This window comes from Stegodyphus dumicola, chromosome 2 (genome assembly GCF_044657685.1).
Source record: "Stegodyphus dumicola isolate Sdum_Otavi_A_Nest chromosome 2, ASM4465768v1".
NCBI classification, from domain to species: domain Eukaryota; kingdom Metazoa; phylum Arthropoda; class Arachnida; order Araneae; family Eresidae; genus Stegodyphus; species Stegodyphus dumicola.
In genome coordinates this window covers 10042601-10068688 of record NC_140769.1, presented here as the reverse complement: position 1 = coordinate 10068688, position 26088 = coordinate 10042601, and the positions used below count along the sequence as shown (strand labels likewise).

The window sequence follows — 26088 nt, the reverse complement described above, 5'->3', positions numbered from 1 at the left end:
CTATTCTTCTGTGTAATGTAGCCTGAGCCAAATTTTAAGTGAAAGCTATGCCGGAAAAGTAAGAATACAGGGGCAAGTACATTTAACATTGAGTAAACGGGTATCTTGGTAATTTCGCGAGAAATCGCCAAATATGGTGACCATTTGGCGACATTTTGGTCCGATCCCTGTATCACCATAATAAGTATTGTAACTGAATAAATGTAATTGACCACTATTTAGCTGTAATTGCAATATCACCCTCGTGTTGCTTTCCAGTAATTTTCAAAAGCAGAAAATACTAGAAATATGAAAACCGCTTGAAAACTATTTAAGGCTGAAGAAAGAGAGCATCTGCTGTCAGTTGCTTAGTTATTGTTGTTGTTCAGATACGCTTAGCATTGCTTTGTGTTTAACGTTCTTAGTAGTTTGATATGTATTTACTGGTTACACTGTGTAATACTGTGAACACTCGTACGAATATTTCTATGGAAAATTCGAGAAATCTGAAATATTTCTTTTGATAAAAAATAAATTTTATTAACCCATCATTCGACTTGTGCATTCAGCCCATTACTAACCCGTACGCACGCAACAATATATTCAGGGAAGAAAAGTAAATAAATTCAATACGAAAATATAATACTTAAAGAAGAAGACATTTATAATTTCATACGAAAGTGTTTTGAGTAGCAGATAAGAAAATTTTTTATTATATGCTTAGAACAATAAAAATCATGCTCAAAAGAATACAGATCAGCATTCACTAAGCTCACATTTAAAGACATTCAGATATGAGACATCATTACAAAGAAAAAGAGTTAAAGAAGAAAAGAAGAGTAATAAATTTTCTAAACAAAATATGGAATTGCGAAGGCAGTAACGTAAAAAGAACGATATTTGCATATGTAAAACCAAATAAAGAACACAATATGCTATTTGATGATAACGACATATATATCCCTAAACAACAGAAATAAACACACGGAGTATGAATACCTTTACTTAAATAAATTTGAATCATTCGAGCATGAAATCGAATTTCTTACCGACTATTTTCAGTTTAAAATATGAAATAAATTTGTGTTGCCTGTGATGCTGAGTAAGCACCAGTACTTTCTGGATTATTACTGGCTGCAAAGTATTAGAATAATATTTTTGAAGGGCAAAACATGCGGGAATTTCATGGCAACGAGAATGTTAAATAATAATAGTATCAAACAAATGTAAACGACGGGTTCTAATTTCAGCTTTAATTTGCCATGAAAATAAGGTTCTGATGCTTAAAACGTTTATCTTATTTATAATTACTAAAATGATTTTTCATTGGGATTTAATATTATACAAACAAAGAAATATTACCGCACAAAATAATATATTCGAAGAAAAGTATTATGAGATAAATATGGCATCATATTTTTGTAAATATTTGCATTTATTTGTTCGTAATCTAGGTTTCACGTATTTTGCAGTGTCTATCTTTAGAAAAATTCAATAAATGAAAAACATTTCACGCATTATAAACCAATGTATCATGATATCAATTTTCATCTGTAAGACACTTCAGTTATTTGAACTCCAAGTTTATATAATTTTCATATCCATTAAGAACGAATATGAATAAAGTTTCAGAAAAGCTATAGAGCTAACTAATTTATAATTCCACACAAATTTTAGTGAAAGATTTGAAGATACGTATTTTTTGCCCAAAAGGGCAGTTTGTGAAGAACGGCTATTAATTTCGTTTTGTCATTTTGCGTTGGTTCACTATAAACGGCGTTTCACGTTTCAAATTGTTGCCACCGAATATTAGAACTCTGAATTATATTTGAAGAAATTAAATAATGAAAAATCTGCTTATTTCTCGCACTGTAATAAAACAACGGTACATAGAGCCATCGAATTTTGAATGACGTAATCCTACCGCCAATATGGGCATGTGGAAGCCCAAATTAGGAATTTGTTTTATTGTCCGATTTAATTTTTTTTTAAAACCTTAACGTATTTTCGATTAACAAACTCAACGATCACAAACCGAGCCATGGCAACACTGTACGGGGAAAAAATTACCTTCAGAGCTCGAGACCGTGTATTGGGACTTCTAAAGATATGCTCGTTTTAAAATTATTTTGTGATATTGCCGTTGAATTGAATCTTATGGTTTAAGTGCGAAGAACATGATATTTAATAAATAAAGGTTTTAATAAATAAAGGTTATTAAATAAGGTGATATTTAAAAAATAAAGGTTTTAATAAATAAAGGTTATTAAATAAGGTGATATTTAATAAATAAAGGTGCGAAGGACATGATATTTAATAAATAAAGATTTAAGTGCAAAGAATATGGTATTTAATAAATAAAGGTAAGTATAAACGCTCCTTTTGGCGCAATATAAAATCTGGAAGCTTTCACATTTTTTTAATAATTTTTATTCGTACTTGCCAAAAATTAAATAACCTTAGTTACGAATTTTTGCACAAAGAATTATCGCTTTGTTTGGTAATGCATTTATATGTGAACAGCTTTCTTTAACAATTGAAAATTTATAACAATGATCAACCGATAAACATCACATGATCCATGATGAAGATAATTCAAGTAACTTCTCTCCAAAACTGCAAACTTTACTAGATTCAAAACACCATTAAGTGTCAAACTATGATAAGAAATACGAATTTTGTAATAATTTACATATAAATATATGTATTGTTACGAGTTTTGCATTTATATCGTTATTTTAATAGAATTATAATTAAAATTATTGTATTTCCCCGTGCAACGCAGCCAGAGACTAATTTTAAGAGAAAGCTATGCCGGAAAAGTAACAGTATAGGGGCACGTGCATTTAATATTGAGTAAATTAATATCTCGGTAATTCGTATTGAAACCGAATAAATACAACTGACCACTATGTTAGCTGTAACCGAAATTCCATCGTTGAATTATGTCATCCACAAAGCACAATTTTGATTGATTATTGCTTTCTGATGATAGTTTCATTCTTTTAGAAATGTGGTTTTGGCAACAGTTTTGTTTTTCATTCATTATTGCTTTCGATACTGGTCTGCTAAATGTTTTCTCTTGAAAATATGAGATTCATTGCTTATTTCATTGTAATTTTTTATAATATGTTTTAATTATATATAATTTTAATTACATAAAAAGTTTTGCATGATTCGTTTTAGGAAACAAAGTTCTTAACTTCCTTTATACCAATTGAATTCTTAAGATTTTGCAACGGGAAGTTAGTTAATTTATTTATTAGAATAATTAATATTTGTGTTTAGGGATATTGCTTATTTCACTATTTTTTATATATAATACATTTTTAATAATTTTTGGTTGTTGTTTGTTTTGTTTCGATCAATTTGTTCTGCAGAGTAAAATTCTGTGCAGTGTTTGAAGTTAATGTTTGGTATTCCCTTTAGGCATTTTTATGATACATTTAAAAGCCAGACGAAGGCTGTACGCGTAGTGGCTAGTTTTAAATAAATGGCAGTCTAAAAATTTAAGACTTCAGACAGAAAATAAATATAAATTTAAAGTTCTTTTTCCTTTGCGACATTTATTATTATTGTTTATATACGTTTTGCTAAATATTTAGCTGAGTAAAGTTTAAAATTTATTTAAAATATTTCATTTTGATTAAAACAATCTAGATCGCCAGGTTGCTTTCAAATCGTGCATTGGAGAGAGTGCATTGCAGTCATTTATCATTTGTTACTGCAGTCAAGATTGAATACATAACTATGTCAGAAAAATAAAAATTGATATATGATTTATAATTTTGTAAAACGAAGTGTTTAAGACGTTACAAAAAACCAAAGATTTATTATCCACTGAGTTACAAATAAAAATATTATCGATTCATAAAAGTATTCTTTAAAATTCATTGAATGATTTTTAAAGATAATATAGTTGTTCCGAAACACAAAACTGAAGTTTTAGAATAGAAAACCAAAATAAAACAAAGAAAGAAATAATAAATTTTAAAATTATGAACACAAAATAGCTTCATTTTATCTATTACCCATTAAAATTTAAAAACACACAAAACAGTGCGTTGCCTATTGTTCCCTAATGTGGTCTTTAATTACGAAGATGGGGTGAGCTGGGTTCCATGCGACAATTTAATGGGCATGATCCTCATTTTTAATGAGCGTTCGAAAACTGAATTTGCTCTTTCTATTTAAGAAGTCTCGATTCGCGCAGCTAATTAAAAATTCTACCGCTGTTAAAAACCTGAAAAATGTTTTTTAAAAAAATACAAGATTTATTCATGTGATCTACTTTATGAATCTCTTATTTCGAGCCTTTCGATGCAGTTTTGTAATAATTAGTTCTTTATTACCGCTCCATTTAATTAGGTGGTCTTATTTTCTAAAAGCAAAATAAATTGGGTACTCGTTTTGAGTTGAAAAGTGTGCAGAAAGAAAATGCAACATATTTTGTTGCTTCGAAAAGTAATTTATTTTGCAGTTTGCATCATTTATGTATAAATATAAAAGATAAAGTTTAGAACGCAATAGAATATTTGGACACATATTCTTTCATACAATAACAATGGGGTGTTGATCCGCTAGGAGGCACCTCCATTGCAGTAACTGGTGTTGGTTGTGTTTCATTAGGTTTTGCTTAAACTGTTGAACTATAAACACATTTATTATAATACACCTGCGAGAAGCTGTATTAGATATATAACAGCAACAATTGGCATTTAATATTGAATGCATAGAAGCAACAATTTAGGAGGTAAGTTATTCTTCCAATAATGGGAGGACCTTGCTATCATCTAGACGAGAGTTTCAGAGCGTTCTTAGAACTCCAATTATCCGAATCAGTGGGGAACGGACCTCATTCGGATAATTGGATTTTTTCGAAGAAAGGGTCTACGTACACTTTAATTAATTACTGTATATATTGTACGTTGAAAATGGGAGAAAGAACTATTTTTAAAGAATAACAGGTTTTAATTAATTAAAGTAGAAAGGCGACACTTTTACGTACATGTTATACAGTGTACTGTACAGTATTACAAATGCTGAAAGTCATTCCTTGCTGAACATCTCGGTCAAAGTAAGCTGTTTGTCTTTATCTGTTTTCGAGCAGCCAAATCGCGCATCCGATTGACAAAGAGAAGTTACATGTGGTCACACTTGGGTTGACGCTCCGTCTACTTCAACGCAGTTTCAAGGCCCGGCAAGCGCTTCACTAGTTGATGGTCCAGTGTCTGATTCAGCTTCGACATTAAGGCCATCTTCTTCGACACTTTCAATAGGTTCATCATCATTTGGAATTTGAAACCCAGGGTCTGACGAATCCCACATCATCCATTTTGCTGCATTCTCAGCACTAACTTCTAGATATTCAGGAAGTTTCATACGAATGTTTCTTAGTTCCTCAAGTGGCACGTCTTTCTCAACCTCTCTTGTCTCTTCGCTTTCTTTTCCATGAGTGTTTTTTCCCTTTTTCTCCTTTTCCTTCTCTTCTTCAATTGATTCTGAAAAATTCTGAAAGCAATTCGGATAATCAGCAATTCGGATAGTCGGAGTTCGGATAACTGGAGTTGTACTGTACTTGTTTTTGCCTGGAACAGCTTGCAGACTGATTTGACAGTCACACCCTTTTAACTTTAGGTTGCATTTTACGCCCTCTGATTATTCTTTATTGTTGAAGACGATAACAGAGAAGCTACAGGATCACTGGACAATCGACATTCTGAATTCGATAGTCCTTGATGACAGACACAGTGCGCAGCGCTAAAATCCCCAGATACTTTCCGTGAATTTATGGCCCTTGCAATGCCAAGTGGCGGCGTTACTGAAGAAGTTATTGCTCCAGCAACGTCAAAGCATGTCGTCTCACATCTCATCACACCTCTAAGACTGCAACTTGTGACGAGACTTTATACATGAATCTTAGTGTGGTACGCTGAGAATACAACTGCACATAAATGAAGTATTTACTACAGTAACTCCAATTATCCGAACTCAGACTACTCGAATTGCTTTCAGAATTCAAGAAAACAATGAAGAGGGAAACGTAGTGTTGAACAAGCAACGATTCCATACATTAAAAGGAGCAAACCTACACTTTTAAACTTCGTTTCACTGTTTGAAAACGAAGACGGAAGTTCTTCAAGAAAATCAATGAAGGCAGCAACAAACAAAAATTGGGAAGATGTCGTTTTCAAGTGGTTTTTGCAGCAGCTTTCTATGGGAAACCCAATCTCGGGTCCGATACTTTGCGAACATTTTTGTGGTCCTAACTCAGAAGCTTGGTTGTTCATCCTTTACAACAAGTAACGGCTGGCTAAGAAATTTTAACTGCAGGCACCGTGTCCGTCAAACAGCTTACGTTGACCGAGATGTTCAGTAAGCAATGACCTTCAGCACTTGTACGTACTGTACAGTACGCTATACGCATGTAAGTAAAAATGCTACCTTTTCATTTTAATTAATTAAAACCGCTTTTTCTTTAAAAATAGTTTTTTCTCCCATTTTTAACAAACAGTACATACAGTAATTAATTAAAGTGTACCATTTCTTCGGGAAAAAATCCTATTATCCGAATTTTTGATTAACCGAATGGGGTCTGGTCCCAATTGATTCGGATAACTGGAGTTCTACTGTACCTGTAAAATACCACAGGCGACAAGAAGAAGCAATTAATAGTCACGCATGAAACAGATATCTCTAATTTAAGAACACAAACTACTGTCCTAAATGAATACAATTAGAAGGAGCTTTCACAAATTAAAAGTTATGACTTTGCAGAAATTAATATTACTTCTTATAGTGCTCCAATCGTTTGGTTTAGTTTACTTTAGTTGGTTCTGGCAAAGCACTCAAGTGCTACCTGAGCCAGCTTCCCTTAGAATGTCCTCCACGAAGGGATACTTCCTCTCATGCAAATAGCCTTCGAGTGCTTTTCCATAATCAAGTAAACCAAACCGAACAAATCACTATCTTAGAACAGCATGATTTTTCTAATTAAGAACGTTTTGAATAGTTTCCTGAAAATTATCATTAGAGTTTAAATATTCAACGTTTTCATCAATTGATGGGAAGGATAGGCATTCGTCTACAGAACAGGAAATAATATGTACGTATTAAAAAGCAAATATTTTAAAGTTCGGAACAAATGCAGCTGGTCGGATGCTAGAAAAAGAACTTGCTTTACATTCTAAAATTTACTACTCATATGCAAATAAGCTACCAAAAAACACACACATTTCTTTTGGAAGAATGGAACACATAATGTTAAATGACATCTAAAAATTTTTTTATAAATTTGCAAACAAAACTCTGAGACCTAAAGGAAAACGATTTCTTTCCTAACTGTTGGATGTTTCCATTTCAGTCATTTGTACCTCTCAGAAAACTGTGACTGTCATTAAGGACATCAAATTACGGACACCGGATATTAATTTGCTGCTTTGGGTTAATGAGGCTAATCGAGGAAACAATGTGGGCAGTGGCTTAACTTACTTGATGAAGTACGTCTTTCCGTCTCTGTCAAAAGCAGCTTCCCAGCCATACGGCAACCCCAAACCTCCAGAATCCCAGGATTCCACGGGAGGCAGCCATGACGATGTCTTTGTTTCATGGCTGAAAATAAAAACAACAAACATTAGATCTACGGAAGAAAATAAACGACGAAAAAACTCTTATACGATATTTCATTGTTAAAGCGGTCGTTACATATACTTTTGGCGATATTTCTAGTTTGCACGTTACAGACTGAGTGACCATGTATGCTAATTTTGGCGATTAAGCGCTTTGGCACTTTTAATGAGGAAATACATTATACTTATTGCATTAAATGATACGTAGTATACCTTGCCCACAAAAAAAAAAAAAAAAAAATGCAACAGTTCTATATCTCCCGTTCTAGCGGGCCGATTCACGATATTTAAATTGTGTTTTTCGTTTGAAAAGTGTGACTTAGGATATATATGAGATTTATATATAGCTCTGTTCTAGCATAGGTATAACATAGGTATTCAAAATCAAAAATTTTCTGAAATTAAATATCGATTATTTTTCCATATTTCGATTCTAGGACGGAATTTATGTCAAAGTGCCAAATTTTGTAAAAATTGCAAATTTCAATTATTTTTAAAAATTAGCTTTCAAAATGTTAGCTTCTCAATATTAATTGATTTCGTATATATTTACTAATAACTTGATCTTTTATTAAATTTACTTGAATTTTTCTTTCACAGTGCGAAATTTAGGTTCAATCCAAATGAAATTCGCAACTATTCCCTGATTTGTTTTCTAAATTTATATGTTTTAGTAATTTTTATCAATTATTCGAAAACATTTATGAATTATAAACCTATAAAATTTACACCATTACCGCCTTAGATGTATTTCTACGCATATCTGCAAAACATTAAGAGTTTTTTATTCAAAATTTCGCGATATATATGTGACTTGTTACAAACGATAATAACGCCAAATGTGAGTTTTAAGCACTATGTTAAATTAGCCCTAAAAATTTTAGCTCTTCAATGTTAATTTAATATGTTATATAGTATTTATTAATTTCGCTTTTTTTATTAAACTTACTTAATTCGTTCGTTCAAAATTCGAAATTTAGGTTCAGTGCAAATATAATTCGTAGCTATTTTTTATTTATTTTTAAAGTTTATGTTTTTAGTATTATTTATAAATTTTCCGGAAAAAATTTAAATTATAACCTATAACATTTTTGCGGTCATCTTAAAGTAGATGGATTCCTTGGCATACCTGCAAAAAATGAGTTTCTTCCAAATTTCTCAAGATATATGTGAATTTATATATTAGCGGTTTTTGAAATTTGGCATATTTGTTATAAGCGAAAATAAAGCAAATCTGGTTTATGCGCTTTGTTAAAATTATTTGAAAGAATGATCGATTCAGCTTTTTTTTTCCGCTCGTGCTCAACGAAAGGGAAAGGAAACCAGGTTACCATAAATTCAGAATTTCGCCAAGTGAATTATTCTCGGCGCAAAATGAAAAAAAGGGCGCAAAGATAAATTTTTAAATTTCTCGGTAAACGTCTCACTACATTTTACAAAACATAATATTTAGCCATTACCTGAGTTGTACAATTGAAATATGGAAAACAATCGGTATATCATTTTAGAAAAAGCCCGATTTTGTGTTAAAATACCTATGCTAGAACAATGGTATATGTAAATCTCATAAATATATCAGGACATAAAACACCCAAATTAAATTTCGTCAATCGGTCCAGCAGAATAGGAAGATAGTGTTCTGCACATCATAAATAAAGCTTTATTAAACTGATAAATAAATTCCCTTGCTATTAAAAATAAATAATGCTAAACCATATATATATAGTAATCAATAATATCATTTAAACATCTTACCATAAAAAACTCAACCTATTGGAAGAGTATAAAAATATTTTGCAGTTGGTACTCGCCATAACAGAACACGCACAGAAATGAATTCTTGAATCACAGAAAAATTCTGAAATTCTATTTTCGTCATCAAAAATTCTTGTAGATTCAGTTTACTAAATATTCTATTCATAAGCGTAGCTTTTTACTTCCCGATCCAAAGCGTTGTCCCAAGCGCCGAATTGGGCATAGACGACTGATCACAGAATTGAGGACGATGTCAACATACTCGAGTTTATGGATTAGCCAAATGGAAATGAATTTAATTGAAGAAACTCGAAGAAAGCAAAACGTGTATTTGATGCCAATCATGCGTATTAAACGAGGAAATCTTCAAAAAAAATTATGTTATCGTAAAACAGGGAATTTTGTCACAGCGATAAAACTAATACAGTCAATGACTAATGTAACTTACACCTGCCACAACACGAGTTGTTACATGATTTCTTTGTTAGTCAATCAACCTTAATTTTTACTTTTAAGATAAATATTACAAACACTAACTAAATGTCTTTTTTGTAAATACTCATTACAGTAAAATTAATAAAAAAATAAAAAAAGTCTGAAAGGATTCAGATTGTAACGATCGCCCAAAAGGATTTGTTAAAGTTTTTTTAAGCACTCGCCGAGCTTTATTATCAAGCATCGTTTCCTTCGCACCCACGCATTATAAAATTCAACAGAAAAATTATGCAGTGTTAATGTTGACATACAATTTTTTTTAAAGTTTTTCTCAGTTCACCATAACGATGTTCAGTTTCCTTAGTAACTTTCTTAGGCCTGTAAAATTATTTATTATTCTTTATGCAATTATTCTATTTATTATTAGTTTGAAGGGGCTTTATCCTTGAGGGACTCTTGTTTTCGTTTTGCGATTTTGCGTCGAGTCACTCTGAATGTCCGTTTCACTTTTCAAACTGCTGTTACTAAATATTATCGCCCTGTATTATATTTGAAGAAATTAAATAATAAAAAAATCTGCATTAAATGTATGTATGTTTCTCGCATTGTGATAAAACAACGGGACCTAGAACCATCCAATTCGAATGACGTAATCCTACTGCAAATATGGGCATCTGGAAGCCCAAATTTGAAATTTGGAATTTGGTTTATAATCGATTTCAGATTTTATAAAACTTTAACAAATTTTTGATTAACAAACTCCAGTATTTCGAAGCGAGCAATGGCTACGTTGTTTAGAAAAGAAACAATTTTATCCCCAGCGCGTGAGACTGTATCCGAAATTCTAACGATATCCTCAATTTAAAATTACTTTGCCATATTGCTGTTGAAGCGAATTTTATGGCTTAAATGCGAAAATATTTAATAAATAAAGGTAACACATAAAATAGTTAAAAAACGCCCCTTTGGGCGTAATTTAAAATCTGAAACCTTTCAGATTTATTTTTCAATTTTGTTCTTTCTTTTTTTTAATTTATGCTATTATTCTTTCTATTTATTAGTCTCTATGCAATTATTCTCCTCAATTATTCTTTCTTAGGCTTGCAAAACCTTTTAGCCGAAAGGGTCAATTTGCCTAGAGAGTCTATTAATTTCATTTTGGCATTTGCGTCGTCCACTATAAAACGGGGTTTCAATTTCCAAATTGTTACCACAAAGCATTAGAGCCCTGCATTACATTTAAAGAAATTAAAGAATGAAGAATCTACATGAACGTATGTATGTTTGTCGGACTGCGAAAATACAATGTTATCTAGAGATATTCAATTTTGAATAACGTAGCCCTCAACTCGAGTATGAGAATCTGAAAGTCTAAATTTGGAATACTGAATTTGTTTTATTACGTGTTTCATACTTTGTAAAACTTTAACGAATTTTTTATTAACAAACTCAACGATTTCAAAGCGAGCAATGGCAACACTCTATCCTCAATAATATGCAAATGATTTGAAATAAAAAGAAAAAAAAAGGAGACATTACTAAAAAAGTAATTTAAACAATTACAAGGCGGTAATCATAAAAAGCGGCGAACATAGGTCCTTTTTCTTCAGGAGCAGAGACACTGGAAATTTACATTTTACAGCGACCAATTTGAGAGTTAATGGAGTTTCACCCGAAACCTAAAACCAAAATAGAGCTGCTTTATTTCCTAATTTTAAATTTTATATTCACGTGTCTCTCTTTTATTTAATTACTAATTTTTTAATAGTCGCACTAAGAAAAATTTATGTTTTCTTTTTGGATAGGGCCTGATTAATACGCACAGTGTTTCTCTTACATTTGATTAACTTGTTTTCAATAATCGCACCAAAAACAAATACATGCTTCCTTTTTAGATAGGGGTCGGTTAGTACGCAGCGTGTTTCTCTTCCATTTGATTACTAGTTTTTTCAATAGTCTCACTAAAAAAAAAAAAAATACGTTTTCTTTTTGGACAAGGCCCGATTAGTACGCCCATTGTTTCTCTTTCATTTGATTACTAATTTTTTTAATAATCCCACCAAAAACAAATTTATGTTTCCTTTTTAGATAGGGCCTGGTTAGTACGCAACGTGTCTCTCTTTCATTTGATTACTATTTTTTTTTTCAATAGTCTCACGAAGGAAAAAAATATGTTTTGTTTTTGGACAGGGCCCGGTTAGTACGCACATTGTTTCTCTTTCATTTGATTACTAATTTTTTTCAACAATTCCACCACGCGTAAGTTTTAAGTTTTCTTTTCAGAGAGGCACGTGTTAGTATGTTGAATGTTTCTCTTCAACTGCATTATTAATTTTTTTCAATAGTCTCAAGAACAAATTTAATTTTACTTCTTAGGCAGTTAATTCTCAACATGCTTCTCTTATATCTGATAATTAATTCTTTCAAAACTTCCGCCACGAACAAATTTAACTCTTCGTTTTAGACATCATGGATAATACACGATTCAGTTAATCTGCTGGCCGGACTGTTGAATATATACGTCTAAAGAATGGATCTTAAATACAAATTAATCTCTTTTTATTTGAAATGAGAGGTCGACAAACCCTAAAATGAAACTGTCAAAAAATGAGCTCCATTTATCTTTCTATCCTGCTTAAGGCGGACAATTAAATAAATAAAATCAAAAGGAAGCTTGTGATCCACTGTTCTTTAATATTTAAGACGCCATTCAATGAAGGCAGTTGAAAGCAGGAGCACGAAACAGTGTTTGCTCTTACTTAGGGAAATTTGCTTAAGCTCAGTTTTAGTTCGTTGTAACAAATTCAGCATAACAAATTGAACAAACACAAAGAGTTTAATTGCTGGAAAGGATTTACTTTTTTTGCTCCCGAACCAAGTTCTACGGAGAGAAGAAACACAGTTATAAAATAAAATGAGTTTCTATTTGCTTAGAGGAAGTTCCCTTTCTTAAAAACGAAGCATAATTAACGAGCGTTAAAAGGGTATTACTGGTGTCTTTGTTATTATTATCCCCCCTCAAATAGCTGCTTAGAGGGCTATAATAAATAAAGATTTCAGTTTTATTAAATAATTGTACGAAGATAACATACAAAATATCTGTTAATAAACGTCCCATAAATGCCTACCTGTAATTTCAAACACAAACACGATTACAGTGGAATAAAAAGATATCAGATCAGTGAAACGGCACAAATAATTACATTTTATCAAAATACGAAAATAAAGTAGTATAAAATTTGATGACACTATAACTGGCCAAGTAATAGAGAGGATAAAACCTCCGAACACTGGTAGTTTGAAATGGGTTCTATAAACTCAGCGAATGAGCTAGTTACAATCGCATTTGCGTTAATTTCCCGAAGTGAATAGAAATTAATTTTACTTAGTATTCCTTCCACGAAAGTATCCTTCCCATTACGCAAATAAATCTCGTATCCTGAAGGTAATTCATTAAAAAAATGAACCTGTGAAATGTATAGGAATGATTCAAGTCATTCGATTTTTTGAAGCCAGTTCAAGGTAATTATGAGGATTTAATAGTTAAAGCGTAACGTTATTATTAACTTAAATATATTAATTATTTAAACATTTCCTGACAGGAAATTTAAAAAAAAGAATCATTTACACAAGAACTGTTATGTTATGAGAGATTTTGACTTAAAACCAGTCTACAAAGGACATTTTCTTATTTTTATGTTACCAATTGTCTGAATGCAATTCAGCAAATCTACATTTCGTTCAGTATCATATATTTCAAAATGCTGACATTTAGATGACCTTTTTCAAGTTGCACACATAATATTGATTATCGAAATACACTCACAGTGATATTTATTCCTGCAGTTTAATTACTGATATTTCCAATTTGAAAGTAAATAAATAAATAAAATTAAAAATTTTTAAAAATCTGAAAGCTTTCATATTTTATATTATGCCCAAAGGGGCGTTTATTTAAAGTATTGTATGTTATCTTTACATATTAAGTATTATGTTCTTCGCACTTAACCATAAAATTCAGTTCAACAGCAATATCGCAAATTAATTTTAAAATGGGCATACCTTTAGAATTTCCGATACAGAGTCTCGCGTACTGAATATAATTTTTTTCCCCCGCTACAAAATTGCTCGCTTTGAAATCGTTGAGTTTGTTAATATAAAATTCTTTATTGTTTGACAAAATATGAAATGAATATGAAATACTTTTATTGTTACAGAAACTGTCTCCTAAGCTTATGTCTATCTTTGTTTACCTTATAAGTCTGGCAAATTGGCAATTATTGAATTATGGTAATTACTCGATTCTGACAAAGCACACTAGGGCTATTTGCCTCAGGAAAGAGATGCTTTCATGGAAGACTTTTCACAGCAAACTGGGTTGTATTAAGGTTACATACTGGGAAAACTATAAAAACTCTCCTGCAGCCACATGTTTCCCCGGATTTGAAGTCCAGTGGTTGGAATACCAGTGTTCAGCAGCTTTACCCATTCGGTCATTGCTGGGAGACCTGCCCAATACAGAGAAAAGCTGTAAGCATTTTAAGAGAATATGGGACATACCCTCCTTTTTCAGGAAACAGCAGTTCTTTTTATATAATGACAAAGGAATTGAGAGGCGAGAATTTCCACTACAATTCGGGAAATAATTTTGCTACGTTACAAAGAAATTATGTAAAAGGTAAATTTTTTCAGACTAAAAAGGGGCAAAGTTTTTCCTAGAATACTTTAGGAATAATTTTGCTAGTTGAGGAAGAAAGGTTTGCGCGGCATTCTGTAAACATGTTTGTAGCGTTTTGCTAACCTTATCGCTTATCTAAGATTCGATTTTCAATAATTTTAAAACAAAAGTTTCCATATTCAGCTTGCATCAAACACTGATATTTCTTATAATTAGATGTTGGAGAACTTACTATTAAGTTCCCGAAAAATTCCTAAATCACACTGTTAAAATTTTATTAAAAATATAAAACAGGCATTTTAATTTTATAACAGTTATTTTAAATTTTGAAACCATTTCCTTTGCTTGTTTCCCACTGACAACTCCCAACCAGAATGAGTTTTTAGAATCGTGTTGAATGCAGATGAGTTAGAAGCAGTATTTAAATGAAATTCAAGTTATTTCAGAGAAAGTGCTTAGGAGACCTTAGTGGTGGGTGTTTGCCTTCTGGCAACTTCGTTCTTGAATCTATCACGCTCGGCCGTATTGTACGTACCTGTTGATAATCGCCGGCTAGTTTAATGTAAGGGCCAATTACGTTAGGTATTTGTGTGTAGCTTCGGCTACGTCTGTTTAGTTTAGTATTATATTAGTTTCTTATTTTCTTATCCTGATTGAAAACCCCGAGTGGAGGCTTTCTTGTAAGCCCGAGAAGGGGCCATCTGTTATTATTTGAGTGAATAAAAGGGTAGTTTAACCTTTCTCAAGTCTCTCTACCAATTACTTGAACTGAGCGATAATTTGTTACCTAGCTCACTAGGTTCCTAGACATTTTATCTAGACAGCGTATTGAGGAACATTATAACAGTACACAGAAGCTCCTCTATTAACAGATTTCTTTGCTTCTGATGAAGAGGGATCTCTTCTTGTACGCCTTCGAAATCTATAGAGCCTTATCTAAAATCTAAGCCAAACACAAAGGTGTTAAGTTTTATGTTTTAGTTTGGCGTGTTTCTCAGTCTTTACGCCAGTATTATCTAAAATTTTCCAACGATAAAAACTCAGATCCTACAGAACAGGTCACCAACAAAAGAACGGCAACTTAACATTAACCCATTTGCTGTCACTTAAAGTAAGTAATGTGGAAAGCTTATATCACAGAGAATATTGTAAACGGCAAAGAAGAATAGAACATAATGGTTCCGCCTGAGGTTAGAACTTGGGAGGTTAGCTCCCATTCTGAGTCACGACATTTATTGATCGCCTACAATCACCATTTCTCATTGCAAATGACAGATCTTTTAGACACGTAAAGAAACGGTGCTATCAGTATGGCTTCGAGCAGACATTTTTACTTCCTCCAGACATTTAATGGAAATGGTACAGTCTTTAAATCCTCATTAGTCGATACGATTTCTTCAGGATTCAGAACCCACTTGAGACAGCGTTGCGGCTTGCACTGGGTACTTCTTGTATTTAAAAATGTTTTAATGTGTACTACAGGACAAAAGATTCTTTTGTATACAGTGTTCCTCATTTGGAAACATTTTTTTCAGAAAAACTTTTTTTCCAGAATGTATAATTTTTTTTTCCAATGGCGGATGTTTGCCTATGCCGGCACTGGCCACTCCTACGGCCAGATGTGGTGGTCTCTTTATGATGGAGGCCCCTAATAGGTGGGCCAGCATTGCCTCCTATGAATGGACAGACAATTTATATCCATGCCTTCTCCGGGATTCGAACTCGCGCCCTTCGGTATCGCAGTCAGACTCCAATAACCCCTACCGTCTGGGCGCTTATATAATATGTAACTTTAAGTATACAATAGACGACATTTAATGTGATCGCGGTTAACCCTTTTGTGTCCGGTCTGGACACATCTAAACATTTCCTTCTGTACGCACAGAAAAACTGAATGAAAAAGGATTTATAGGTTACTCTGAAACTTCTTTATTTATAGTATATGGCAGCTCAACACAAACCAGTCCATATATTTTAGCCATGTTTTGTTTTTTAAGACCCTCATTTTTCAAAGAAATCTTCCAGATTCTTTTTAGGGTATAAAAAGAATTGTTTGAAAAGAAATTTCTATGTTATTTTTTGGCTGTATGCCAATCTCCTTATATTAGTTTTAAATTTTTACCTTGAAATCTTACCTAAAATCAAACGGCGAACCCTAGATGTGCCCAGACGAGGCTCACCGATCATCTAGGACAACTGACAGTCTGTATTCTTTGTTTCTCCGCATATTATAGGTCAGTTCATTGACAACAATGCTCGTTTCAGCTCTCTTTTCGAAGCTCTATTCAATCAGTGTGCCACTTTGGGCACATCCACAGAATTAAAACAATAAGTGCTATCTTCACAATATTTTACTTGTGCGTGTTGAAGCATGTAAAACACATCGCTTATTACGATCAACAATTACGTTAATATGATCAAAGTATTATCCAAAATATTTTTTACTATAGTAAAGCTGCCAAAGAAGATATAATGTCGCCAAATATGGTCAGAATGAAACACCCAGCAATTTATTTTCCTCGTGTTATGCTCTTTTATTAAAAAAATAAATAAATAAAAATAAAAGAAGAAAGAAAGAAAAGAAAAGAAAAGAAGAAGGGAAAAGAAAAAGACTAGTCAGATTGTTTGTAAAATCGGTGCTACATATGGACAAACTGCTGTTTCTGAAGACACACTTTGAAGGCGGTTTGAGAAGCGTGAAAATACCTTATAAGGGGTTTAATTAGGATAAACCTAACTTCTTGATTAATAATAATTAGACAATCTAATTTCTTCACGTTTTGAGAAAATATGTCGTAAGCTGCCAAATATTGGTAAAATATTGTTGCCTTCTACGGGTTCGTCGATGTGGTGCGATTCGATGGAATGATGACAACACTTGATGAAGAATCAAAACACAATATATTCGTCAGTATTATACAGGACAGTTCCAAAGACGAGTTACAGTCGTCTAAAAACTACGACAAACACGCTGAAACAATCAGTAACACAGCCTTCAATCCATCAGGTGAAGACAGCTACACGGCAAAGCACTAAAGCACAGCTTCCGGCTCGGTCGATCGTCTCTGAAGTCAAGACACTACTCTACTACTACACCTACTCCGCGAACAGGCACGGTATATATAGCTTTCACCTGCATTCGAGCATATTCTCGGGAAAAACTACTCCCTCCGTCTATGGTATATCGCCAGATTGGTGATTTAGCGCATAATATGGCAACCCTGCGTTTCCTTGCCACTTTCTAGCAATTCTAGCCCTGCTTTGCCATCTTACCGCAGGTGGACATTTCGTAATAACTTGTTTACTGCAGAGTAGTTTTTAAATGAGACGCTAGCAATAAAGAAAACAATTATACTAAATATATTCAGACAATATTATAATATATAAACAGCATATTGAGTTTAACTACTAGCACATTAAAAAACAAAAAATACATTTATTAAATCTTTAAACCTCAACAATGTAATGGCCATTATAATTCGCGCCCTCAAAATGAGAAACATTTGCAATTAAAATAAATACAAATATTCTCCTTCAATTCAATTCCACGTTTACTATTACAATAAAAATTTCAAATAGTTAAAATTAAAAAAATAGACTCAAACTTAATCAAGTATTCGGCTTCCAATTCTGCGAGATCATTCTACCCCTCTTTCCTTTAAAAAAAAGAAATAAAATTTTAAAAAGTTACACCAGAGGGAGCCCTAATTGTTACCAGAGTTGCCATTTTCTGCATGCCTAATGATTCGTCGAAAACTAAAGCTATTCTACGAATAATTTCGTGAATTCACGGGCATCTATTTTTTTTTATTACATTTGCATATTCTGAAACGTTGAACCGAAATGGATTTACTCCATCATCTATTCAAAACAAAGGAAAACAAACCGATTCTTTTTAAACTATTTTTCGTCGCAAAAGTCAATTTATCGAGCAGAGGTAGTCAATGAGCCAAGCGTTTAAATATGCATATAAAACACAGGCGATGCAAGCAATTTTAATTATGTGTTCTGCATTTAGATTTTAAATGGAAACAGCTTTCAGAAACAAAGAATAACGATACATTGTTCAAAATGGTATGGAATGAACTATGCATATTGCTTTCGGGTGAAATTTGAATGCAGTTTTCAGACCGAATGTAAATGAATGGCTGAAAGAAAGAAAAACTTGTTTTAAATCAAAATATTTTTCGTTAGAGTATCTTTCGTGTAAATTAAACAAAACGCTTAAATACGATTTCTTGGAGATTCTTATGTAAATGAGTATTACACTCTGAAAATAATTTACGACTTTTCGTACTGTCATTTTCAACTTTTGGTAAACGTTTCAATCATTAATATAAAAGCCATTCTCTCCTGCTTTCTGCATGCCTTCGTGGTGTAATTGTTAGCACACTCGGCGCAGATTCGACATCAGTTTCGAGTTCCGGCGAAGGCATTGGTCATTTTTTACTTCTCCAGCATTAGAAAAAAACCTAATAAATCTACAGTGGCGCCCGAACTAAAAGGTGCTGGATGATGATTATTCACCACCAGGATTTGGCGATTGGGCCCTCTAGTCCCCAGTCGTCCTTTAAAAAGAGAGAGTATATAAGGTATTTTCTCCCTCCTTTCTGCATGTCTTCGTGGTGTAACGGTAGCACACTCAGCGTGTATTCGACAGGTCCAGGTTTCGAGTTCCGGCGAGGGTTTTGTGGATATCTTCGATTTCCTTGTTTTGAAAAATTTTTAAATGACTCTACAGTGGCGCCCGAACTAAAAAAGGTGGTGGATGATGATTCTTCACCACCAGGATTTGGCGACTGTGTCCCCTAATCCCTAGTTGTCCTTTAAAAGGGAGAAATATATAAAGTATTTTCTCCCTTACCCTCATGCCTTCGTGGTGTAACGTTTAACGTCCAAAATCGAGTCCCGTCGAGGGCATTGCTCATTTTTCACTTCTCCAGCATAAAATAACTCCAATGACTCTACAAATACATAAATAGTATTATTTAATGATGAGAAGTGTTAAAAGAACTAAGATTTGAACATACCTCCATTTATGTTTCATTTACAAATACAGTTTATCTAAGAAATAATACATCAGCATTGTTCTTATTCCACGTCACAATAGCTATAGTAAATTCCTCTTACTAACAGTATTAACTTTTTATTAAGCATACATACATAATTTTAAAAAAAACTGATGTAAATACCACATGACTTCCTTGTACGGCCTATTAAATTATACACATTTCTGACGCATTGTATTTAAACCTATTTCCTGGAATTTCATTATAGATATATTTTTCATTCAATTTATTCAGATCGCACTTCACGGAAAGGCAAAAATACATAACACTCAGAACATCATCAGTAAAAATTGTAAAAGGCAGTTTAAAAAAAAAAAAAAAAAAAAAAAAAAAAAAATTTACAATAAAAATTAGATTTTCTACACAGAAAATAAACACTTCCACCAGCGGTCAAGAATGAAAATTTGTCGGTGCACAAAACTGAAAGTTTACATTTGGTCCCACTCGGCAAAACTGACTTAATTCACTATTCTACTAAGAGTTTCAATTGTAAACAAAGCTTGTAAACAAAGCTTTATACAGCTTTATATCAGTAAACAATTAATTATCAGTTTAATTAATTATCATTATTAGTCTAAAGGGGCTCTGTCCCTGGAGGACTATGTTTTCGTTTTGCGATTTTGCGTTGGTTCACTATAAATGTACGTTTCACTTTTGAAACTGTTGCCACCCAATGTTAAGAGTCCTGCATTATATTTGAAGAAATTAAATAATGAAAAATCTGCATAAATGTATGTATATTTTTCGCATTGCGATAAAACAACGGTATATAGAGCCATCAAATTTTGAATGAACATAATCCTATTGCGAATATTGAGCATGTGGAAGACCCAGTTTGAAACTTGGAATTTGTTTTATGATGGATTTCATATTTTGTAAAACTTTCAGGAATTTTTTGATTGACAAACTCAAGGAATTCAAAGCAAGCCATGGCAACGTTATACAGAAAAAAAAAAAAAAAATTACCTCCAAAGCGCGACACTCTATATAGGAAATTCTAAAGCTATGCTCAATTTAAAACAATTTTGCGATATTCCTCTTGAACTGAATTTTATGGTTTAAGTGCGAAGAATATGATATTTAATAAATAAAGGTAACAGGCAAAATGTTAAAAAAAACGCCCCTTTGGACGTAATCTGAATCTTTCCGGTTTTTTCCCCCCTTTGTAATCAGTAGGGGGCCTTGATATGCCCATCAACTGCCAGTGCATATTCGACTACCGACCCCATGATCATCACTGAGCCCCTTTAAAATTTCTTCCACCACAGGCAGCCAAATAGTGACCCCGCTGGGAACCCCTATTCTAAATATTAAGGACTTCAGTATATACATGACCCGCTTTCCATTTCATCGTCATCCTCGCCATCGTTGTATCACCGCAGATTTTACATTTCTCTGCATCCACCACGGGAATCAATTCGTCGTCGCTCAATACTTCAAAACGTGGTTCGCGTTTTTCTACATTTATTCATTCTGAAACAATTTTTTGAGCAAGATCAACACCGCCTTTCATCGTTTAAAAACATGTCTATAAATTTTTCGTCGTTTCTTGTTTGACTGTTAGTATTACTTTCGTCTTTTATCACAGCGGTTGCAAACCGGCGGTCCATAACTTTTTGCTGGTCCGCAGAAAAATTGGGACATTATTTATATTTTTATGAAGATTCAATTTAAAAAATGACGACTAATAAAATCTGTTATGGAATATGGATTATACTTTTTTTTTAATTTTAGCTACTATTTTTTGCGAAATTCCTTCTGAATTTAGCGACTTTTTAGCTACTTTTGCAGGCGTATCTAGCGACATTTGAAAGTGAGAGTTGGCATCCATGGATATGCTGCTGTTATCAATATTAGCTCGAACTGGAAGTCTCTTTCCTTTTGAATTAAAAACATATGCTATTGTAGTCTTTAATAACACAATTTTTCTTTGTGTCAATAGGCAACTTGATGGATTTTTATGAAAACCATCTGCATTCTTGTTTATAATTCCATCACTGGAAGTTTCCGTTTTTGTTTTGTCTAACTCTTGATCGATGGCGCCATTGCTGAGTAAGCGATGATTATTATGTTTACAATAATTAAAAATTGGCGGCATATCACTATCAGTTTACTGATACTGCTTCGCGTTTTGCCGATTTGTTCTTGCTTTTCGTGAAGTTCCTTTCAGTGATATAGACATGTGACGCTTTCTGTACAAGAAGGTAAAACTTTTGTACTTTTCATGTTATTTTCAATGTGAACGAAATATGTGTAGTTTTCTGATTATTGTATAAATGTATTTACCTTTTTATAAATTCATATTAGTGGTCCGCCAAATATAAAATTATAAATGTAGTGGTGCGTGAAGTTCTAAGGGTTGACGATCGCTGTTTTAACACATGCAAACAACACCTTTTATTTCCTTGTACGAAGAAAGGAAGTATTGTAATCGCGAAAATTTTCGAGTAGCACATTTCATCTAAAATATCCATTTTGACCACTATCGAATGCAATTTAACGATGTTTTTGCGTGACGTCTTTAAGTAAGGACAGAATAAAGAACTCTTTTTTCTAAAAAAATTATAAAACTGATTTCAAATGAATTTAGAAGAAATTGTTTTCGTTGCCGTACGTATGTATACATCTCACATAACTCAAAAACGAGTAGTCTCAGAACGTTGAAATGTTGTACAGAAGGCTGCTATAGCATGTAATGGTGCACCTCCCTTTTTCGTTGCAATCGGCCGCACCGAAAGTATATAAATATGTACATATATATATTTTGAAAGGCCCGCTCTGTTACTCGGCTCCGTGAGCTCAGTTTTTTTAATTCTTACAATGTTGTTATATTTTGCATTTTTTGCTTTAAAAATGATTGAATTATGTTGTTCTTATTTTCCGGTTAAAGTTTTTATGCCTTTAGTTATCTTCCACGCAATAGTTGCAGGATTATCAACAATTTAAAAGTTGTTTAAGTCGGCTAACCTATATTTTTTACCACAGCAGCCATATTTGTTTACATTTGAAACTCAGCAGAAGTGTGAATCAAGTCAGTTTCTGCACCTCCACTCTCTTTTTGCCGAGTGGGACCAAAAGAAAACTTGCAGCTTTGTGCACTGAGAATTCTGTCTTCTTCCCCGCCGGCCGAAAAGATTGTTTTTGTGTAGAAAGTCTAATCTGAATTGCAAAAATTGTTTTAACTGTATTTGGTGTTTTATATTTTTCAATTTTTAATAAAGATATTTTGAGGTTTTATATACTTTTCGCCTCGTCGTTAAGTGAGAACTGAATTTATTGAATCAGGTTTATATCTCTAACGAAATTCGAGAAAACATGTTTAAATGAAATGCAGCAAAAAATGCGTATAATTTAATACTCTGCACAAAGAAGTCATGTGGTGTACACATCAGATGTTTTTATCCTAATGCACAACAGGAATGCCGTTAAATGACCGGAAGACAATCACCGATAACAGAATTACCGAATGTTACCGATTTTCGCTGAACGACGCTTCTTATGTTATTTACATTTGCCCAATGACTTTTTTGCATTGATTGCCGGCTCGGTTTACAGAGTTCTCGGCTGATAGAGGCCAGTTAACAAAGGTTCTAAGCTTAAAAATAGTAAGAAGCAGATAATATATGAAGAACGACGCTAGTAGTATAAAATGCGCTTCTAAGCTGGAGGGGGGAAGGATTAAAAGAGGTGGCAGTAGAGGTTTGTTTAATAAATTTTATTTTTAAGTTTCTTGAGTGAGGTCATAGAAGATACCCCAGACAAAAACATTATATAGATAGTTTCTTAATACCGTGAAAAAAACCGGCACCTGATGTTTTGAAAAAAAAATGTATTTATTAATTTTTTATTTTAATTAATTAACAAATTTTTTAGCCCAAACGGCGTCAACACAGAATGGCTATTAATTTCGCTTTTGCGTTAAAAACTTAAAAATGCCGGTTCACTTTTCAAACTGTTGTCACCCAATATTATCGCTCTGTTTTATATTTAAAGAAATTAAATAATGATGAATTTGCATCAATGTATGCATGTTTCTCGCATTGTGATAAAACGACGGTGCCTAGAGCCATCCAATTTTGAATGACATACGTTTCCATCCGAATATGGGCATCTGGAATCCCAAATTTGGAACTTTTTTATAATCTTTTTCATAGTTTGTAAAACTTTAACGAATTTTTGATTAAGAAACTCACCGATTTCAAAGTGAGCAATTGCGATACTGTACGAAAAAACAAACATCCTTAGCGCGCGAGACTGTGTATCGGAAATTCTGAAGATACGCTCATTTTAAAATTATTTTGCAATACTGCTGTTGAACTTAATTCAATTATTAAAGTGCGAAGAACATGACATTTAATAAATAAAGGCAACCCACAAAAACGTTAAAAAAGCAACCCTTTGGGCGTAATATAAAGGCTGGCTTTCAGATTTTATTATTATTTTTTTTATTTAATTTAAATTTTTTACTTTACTTTTATTTATTTATTTAGTAGTTGCAGATTTAATTTCTCGTTTTCGGAGTAATTTATTGATCAGTAATTTCGTGAATTTCAATTTTCTTTGTTTTTCTTGTCAATTTTCTTCTTACTATCATATAAATAACTAATTTTTTTAGAAGGTGGCCAATAAGGCAAGGTGCTTGGAAAATATCTGGCAAAAATGAAAAAGGCAGGTAGATAAGACCAAAACAAGTAAATTTTACAATGGAATGTGTGCGCCATGATGGCGCGTTGAAGTAGTAGAGGTAGGGTGCTGTATAGATAAAATGCAGATCACTCAAAAACCCGACGGGTAATAGTAATTCACGCCAGCAGGGCGTCTTTTATCTCGAACTCAACAGCATCGTCAACACGCCATTTAGACACACACATTCTATTACAAAATCTGTTTTATTTACTCTTATCTTTTTTTTATTTGCCTGTACATTTTTTGCCAGATAATTTTCTAAGCATCTTATATACTACAATAAATTTAACTTTATATCACTTCACATTTATTTCGCTGTACTTTAATTGAAAAATCAAAAATCGCTTAAAATAAACTAAAATAACCGGAATAGAAAATATTAAACGTTAAATAATTTAAAAGAACTGTAGAATAAAACGATACTGAATCACAAAACAGCTGAGGAATTGCAACTAAGATTATTTTTTGATGCCACAAAGCGTATTACAAATATCAATCATATTTTCTTGGCACGCGATCTACAATTCAGCCACAGGCTTCTTCAATGCTCAAGAGGAAAGAAAAAAGAATATTTTAAAAAGGAAGAAAGGGAAAAGGAACAAACAACAAAAGAGCATGAAAGAAATGGCAAAGGATTATTGTATTCCAACTTACGTCTGATGAGAATGCAGCAACATGAATCCGTGACAACTCGCCAGGAGTATGCCGTCAAAAACGCGAGCAAACAATATCCAGCTAAATGGATGTCGCAGGGGATGAGCAGGACGGATGTTGTTACTTGAAAGAAAGGGTATCGTGGAAGGGAAGGGGGGAAATGGCAAGGGAAAAAAAATGACTGCCAGTGACACGTGTGCGTCACCTGGACATCTACCCAAACTCTGTTTCCGCTCTGCTGTGCGCTAAATTTCTCTTTGTTGAAATTAAAATTATTTTCTTTTTTCTGGACATTTTAGTTGGTAATGACGTCTAACAACAAGCCTGCTACAATTAAATATTTTCAAAGCTGAAGTACGACAACCTAAATTTTAAATTAAGCAAAATTTAAAGGGTAGTTTTAGAACGCAAATCTTAAATAAATAAAAATTTAAAAAAAAAAAAAATAATAATTGCATTGCGAGAAACTGTGGATTAGAATGTAATCAATTAAATATTTAGCAGTGGATTTTATCATTCATTACCGTTGCCAAATGATAAAAATTAATTCTTCTCTGTTAAATGAAATTTAAAAAAATCTATTCAAAAATCATACGTTTGCACTTTTTATAACGTAAAACAACATAATTTTGTATACAAAAGTAAACATTTTTCAAAGTAAAAATAATTATTAATTATTTAAATAAATATTTGTATATAAATTTGCATTCAAAAACAAAAATGCCTGAATATAAATTTGATGAATAAATGAATTTCGAATGAGATTATTACTTATGATTTAACCAAATATTTGTACATAAATTTGTATACAAAATACAGAACTTTGCTTATAAAATGCAAATATGTAAACCAAATAAAGTACATAAATTTATGTGAGATTCTAATCCTCGTCAAAATATTAAAATGTACATTATCATTTAAAATTGATTTCCATTTGAATAAAATGCCGTACATAAAAAGAAATAAAGACCTGTCTGTTAGTATACAATTTCATCGTTGTCATTAGACTTTGTTTTTCATGCATATTTTAATGTATAATGTAACTTGAAATGCTTGAAAAAGCGAAGCTTTGCGAAGGAAATAAGATTACAGCAGCAAGTGTAACATCGTGGTAAATGGCTATCGGTCTAAATTTACATTAAATTGGCGAGATATCGCCAAGCTGGCAACGGTTTTGGTGACTAATTTTTGTAGGCAAATTTGG

At 32.6% G+C, this 26088-nt stretch overlaps 1 protein-coding gene across 4 annotated transcripts in view; it reads right to left on the bottom strand.

The window, feature by feature from the left end:
• The window catches only part of LOC118189460 (uncharacterized), a 504436-nt gene that overhangs the window by 129752 nt on the left and 348596 nt on the right, over positions 1–26088 (bottom strand). For 3 of the 4 annotated variants that reach the window (XM_085810424.1, XM_035360061.2, XM_035360062.2), the window contains exon 2: positions 7471–7590. In XM_085810424.1, coding sequence (XP_085666550.1) covers positions 7471–7590 — 120 coding nt within the window. Of the gene's footprint in view, positions 1–7470; positions 7591–24884; positions 24923–26088 lie in introns of those variants that run through there. The other variant, XM_035360063.2, reaches the window with a different exon arrangement.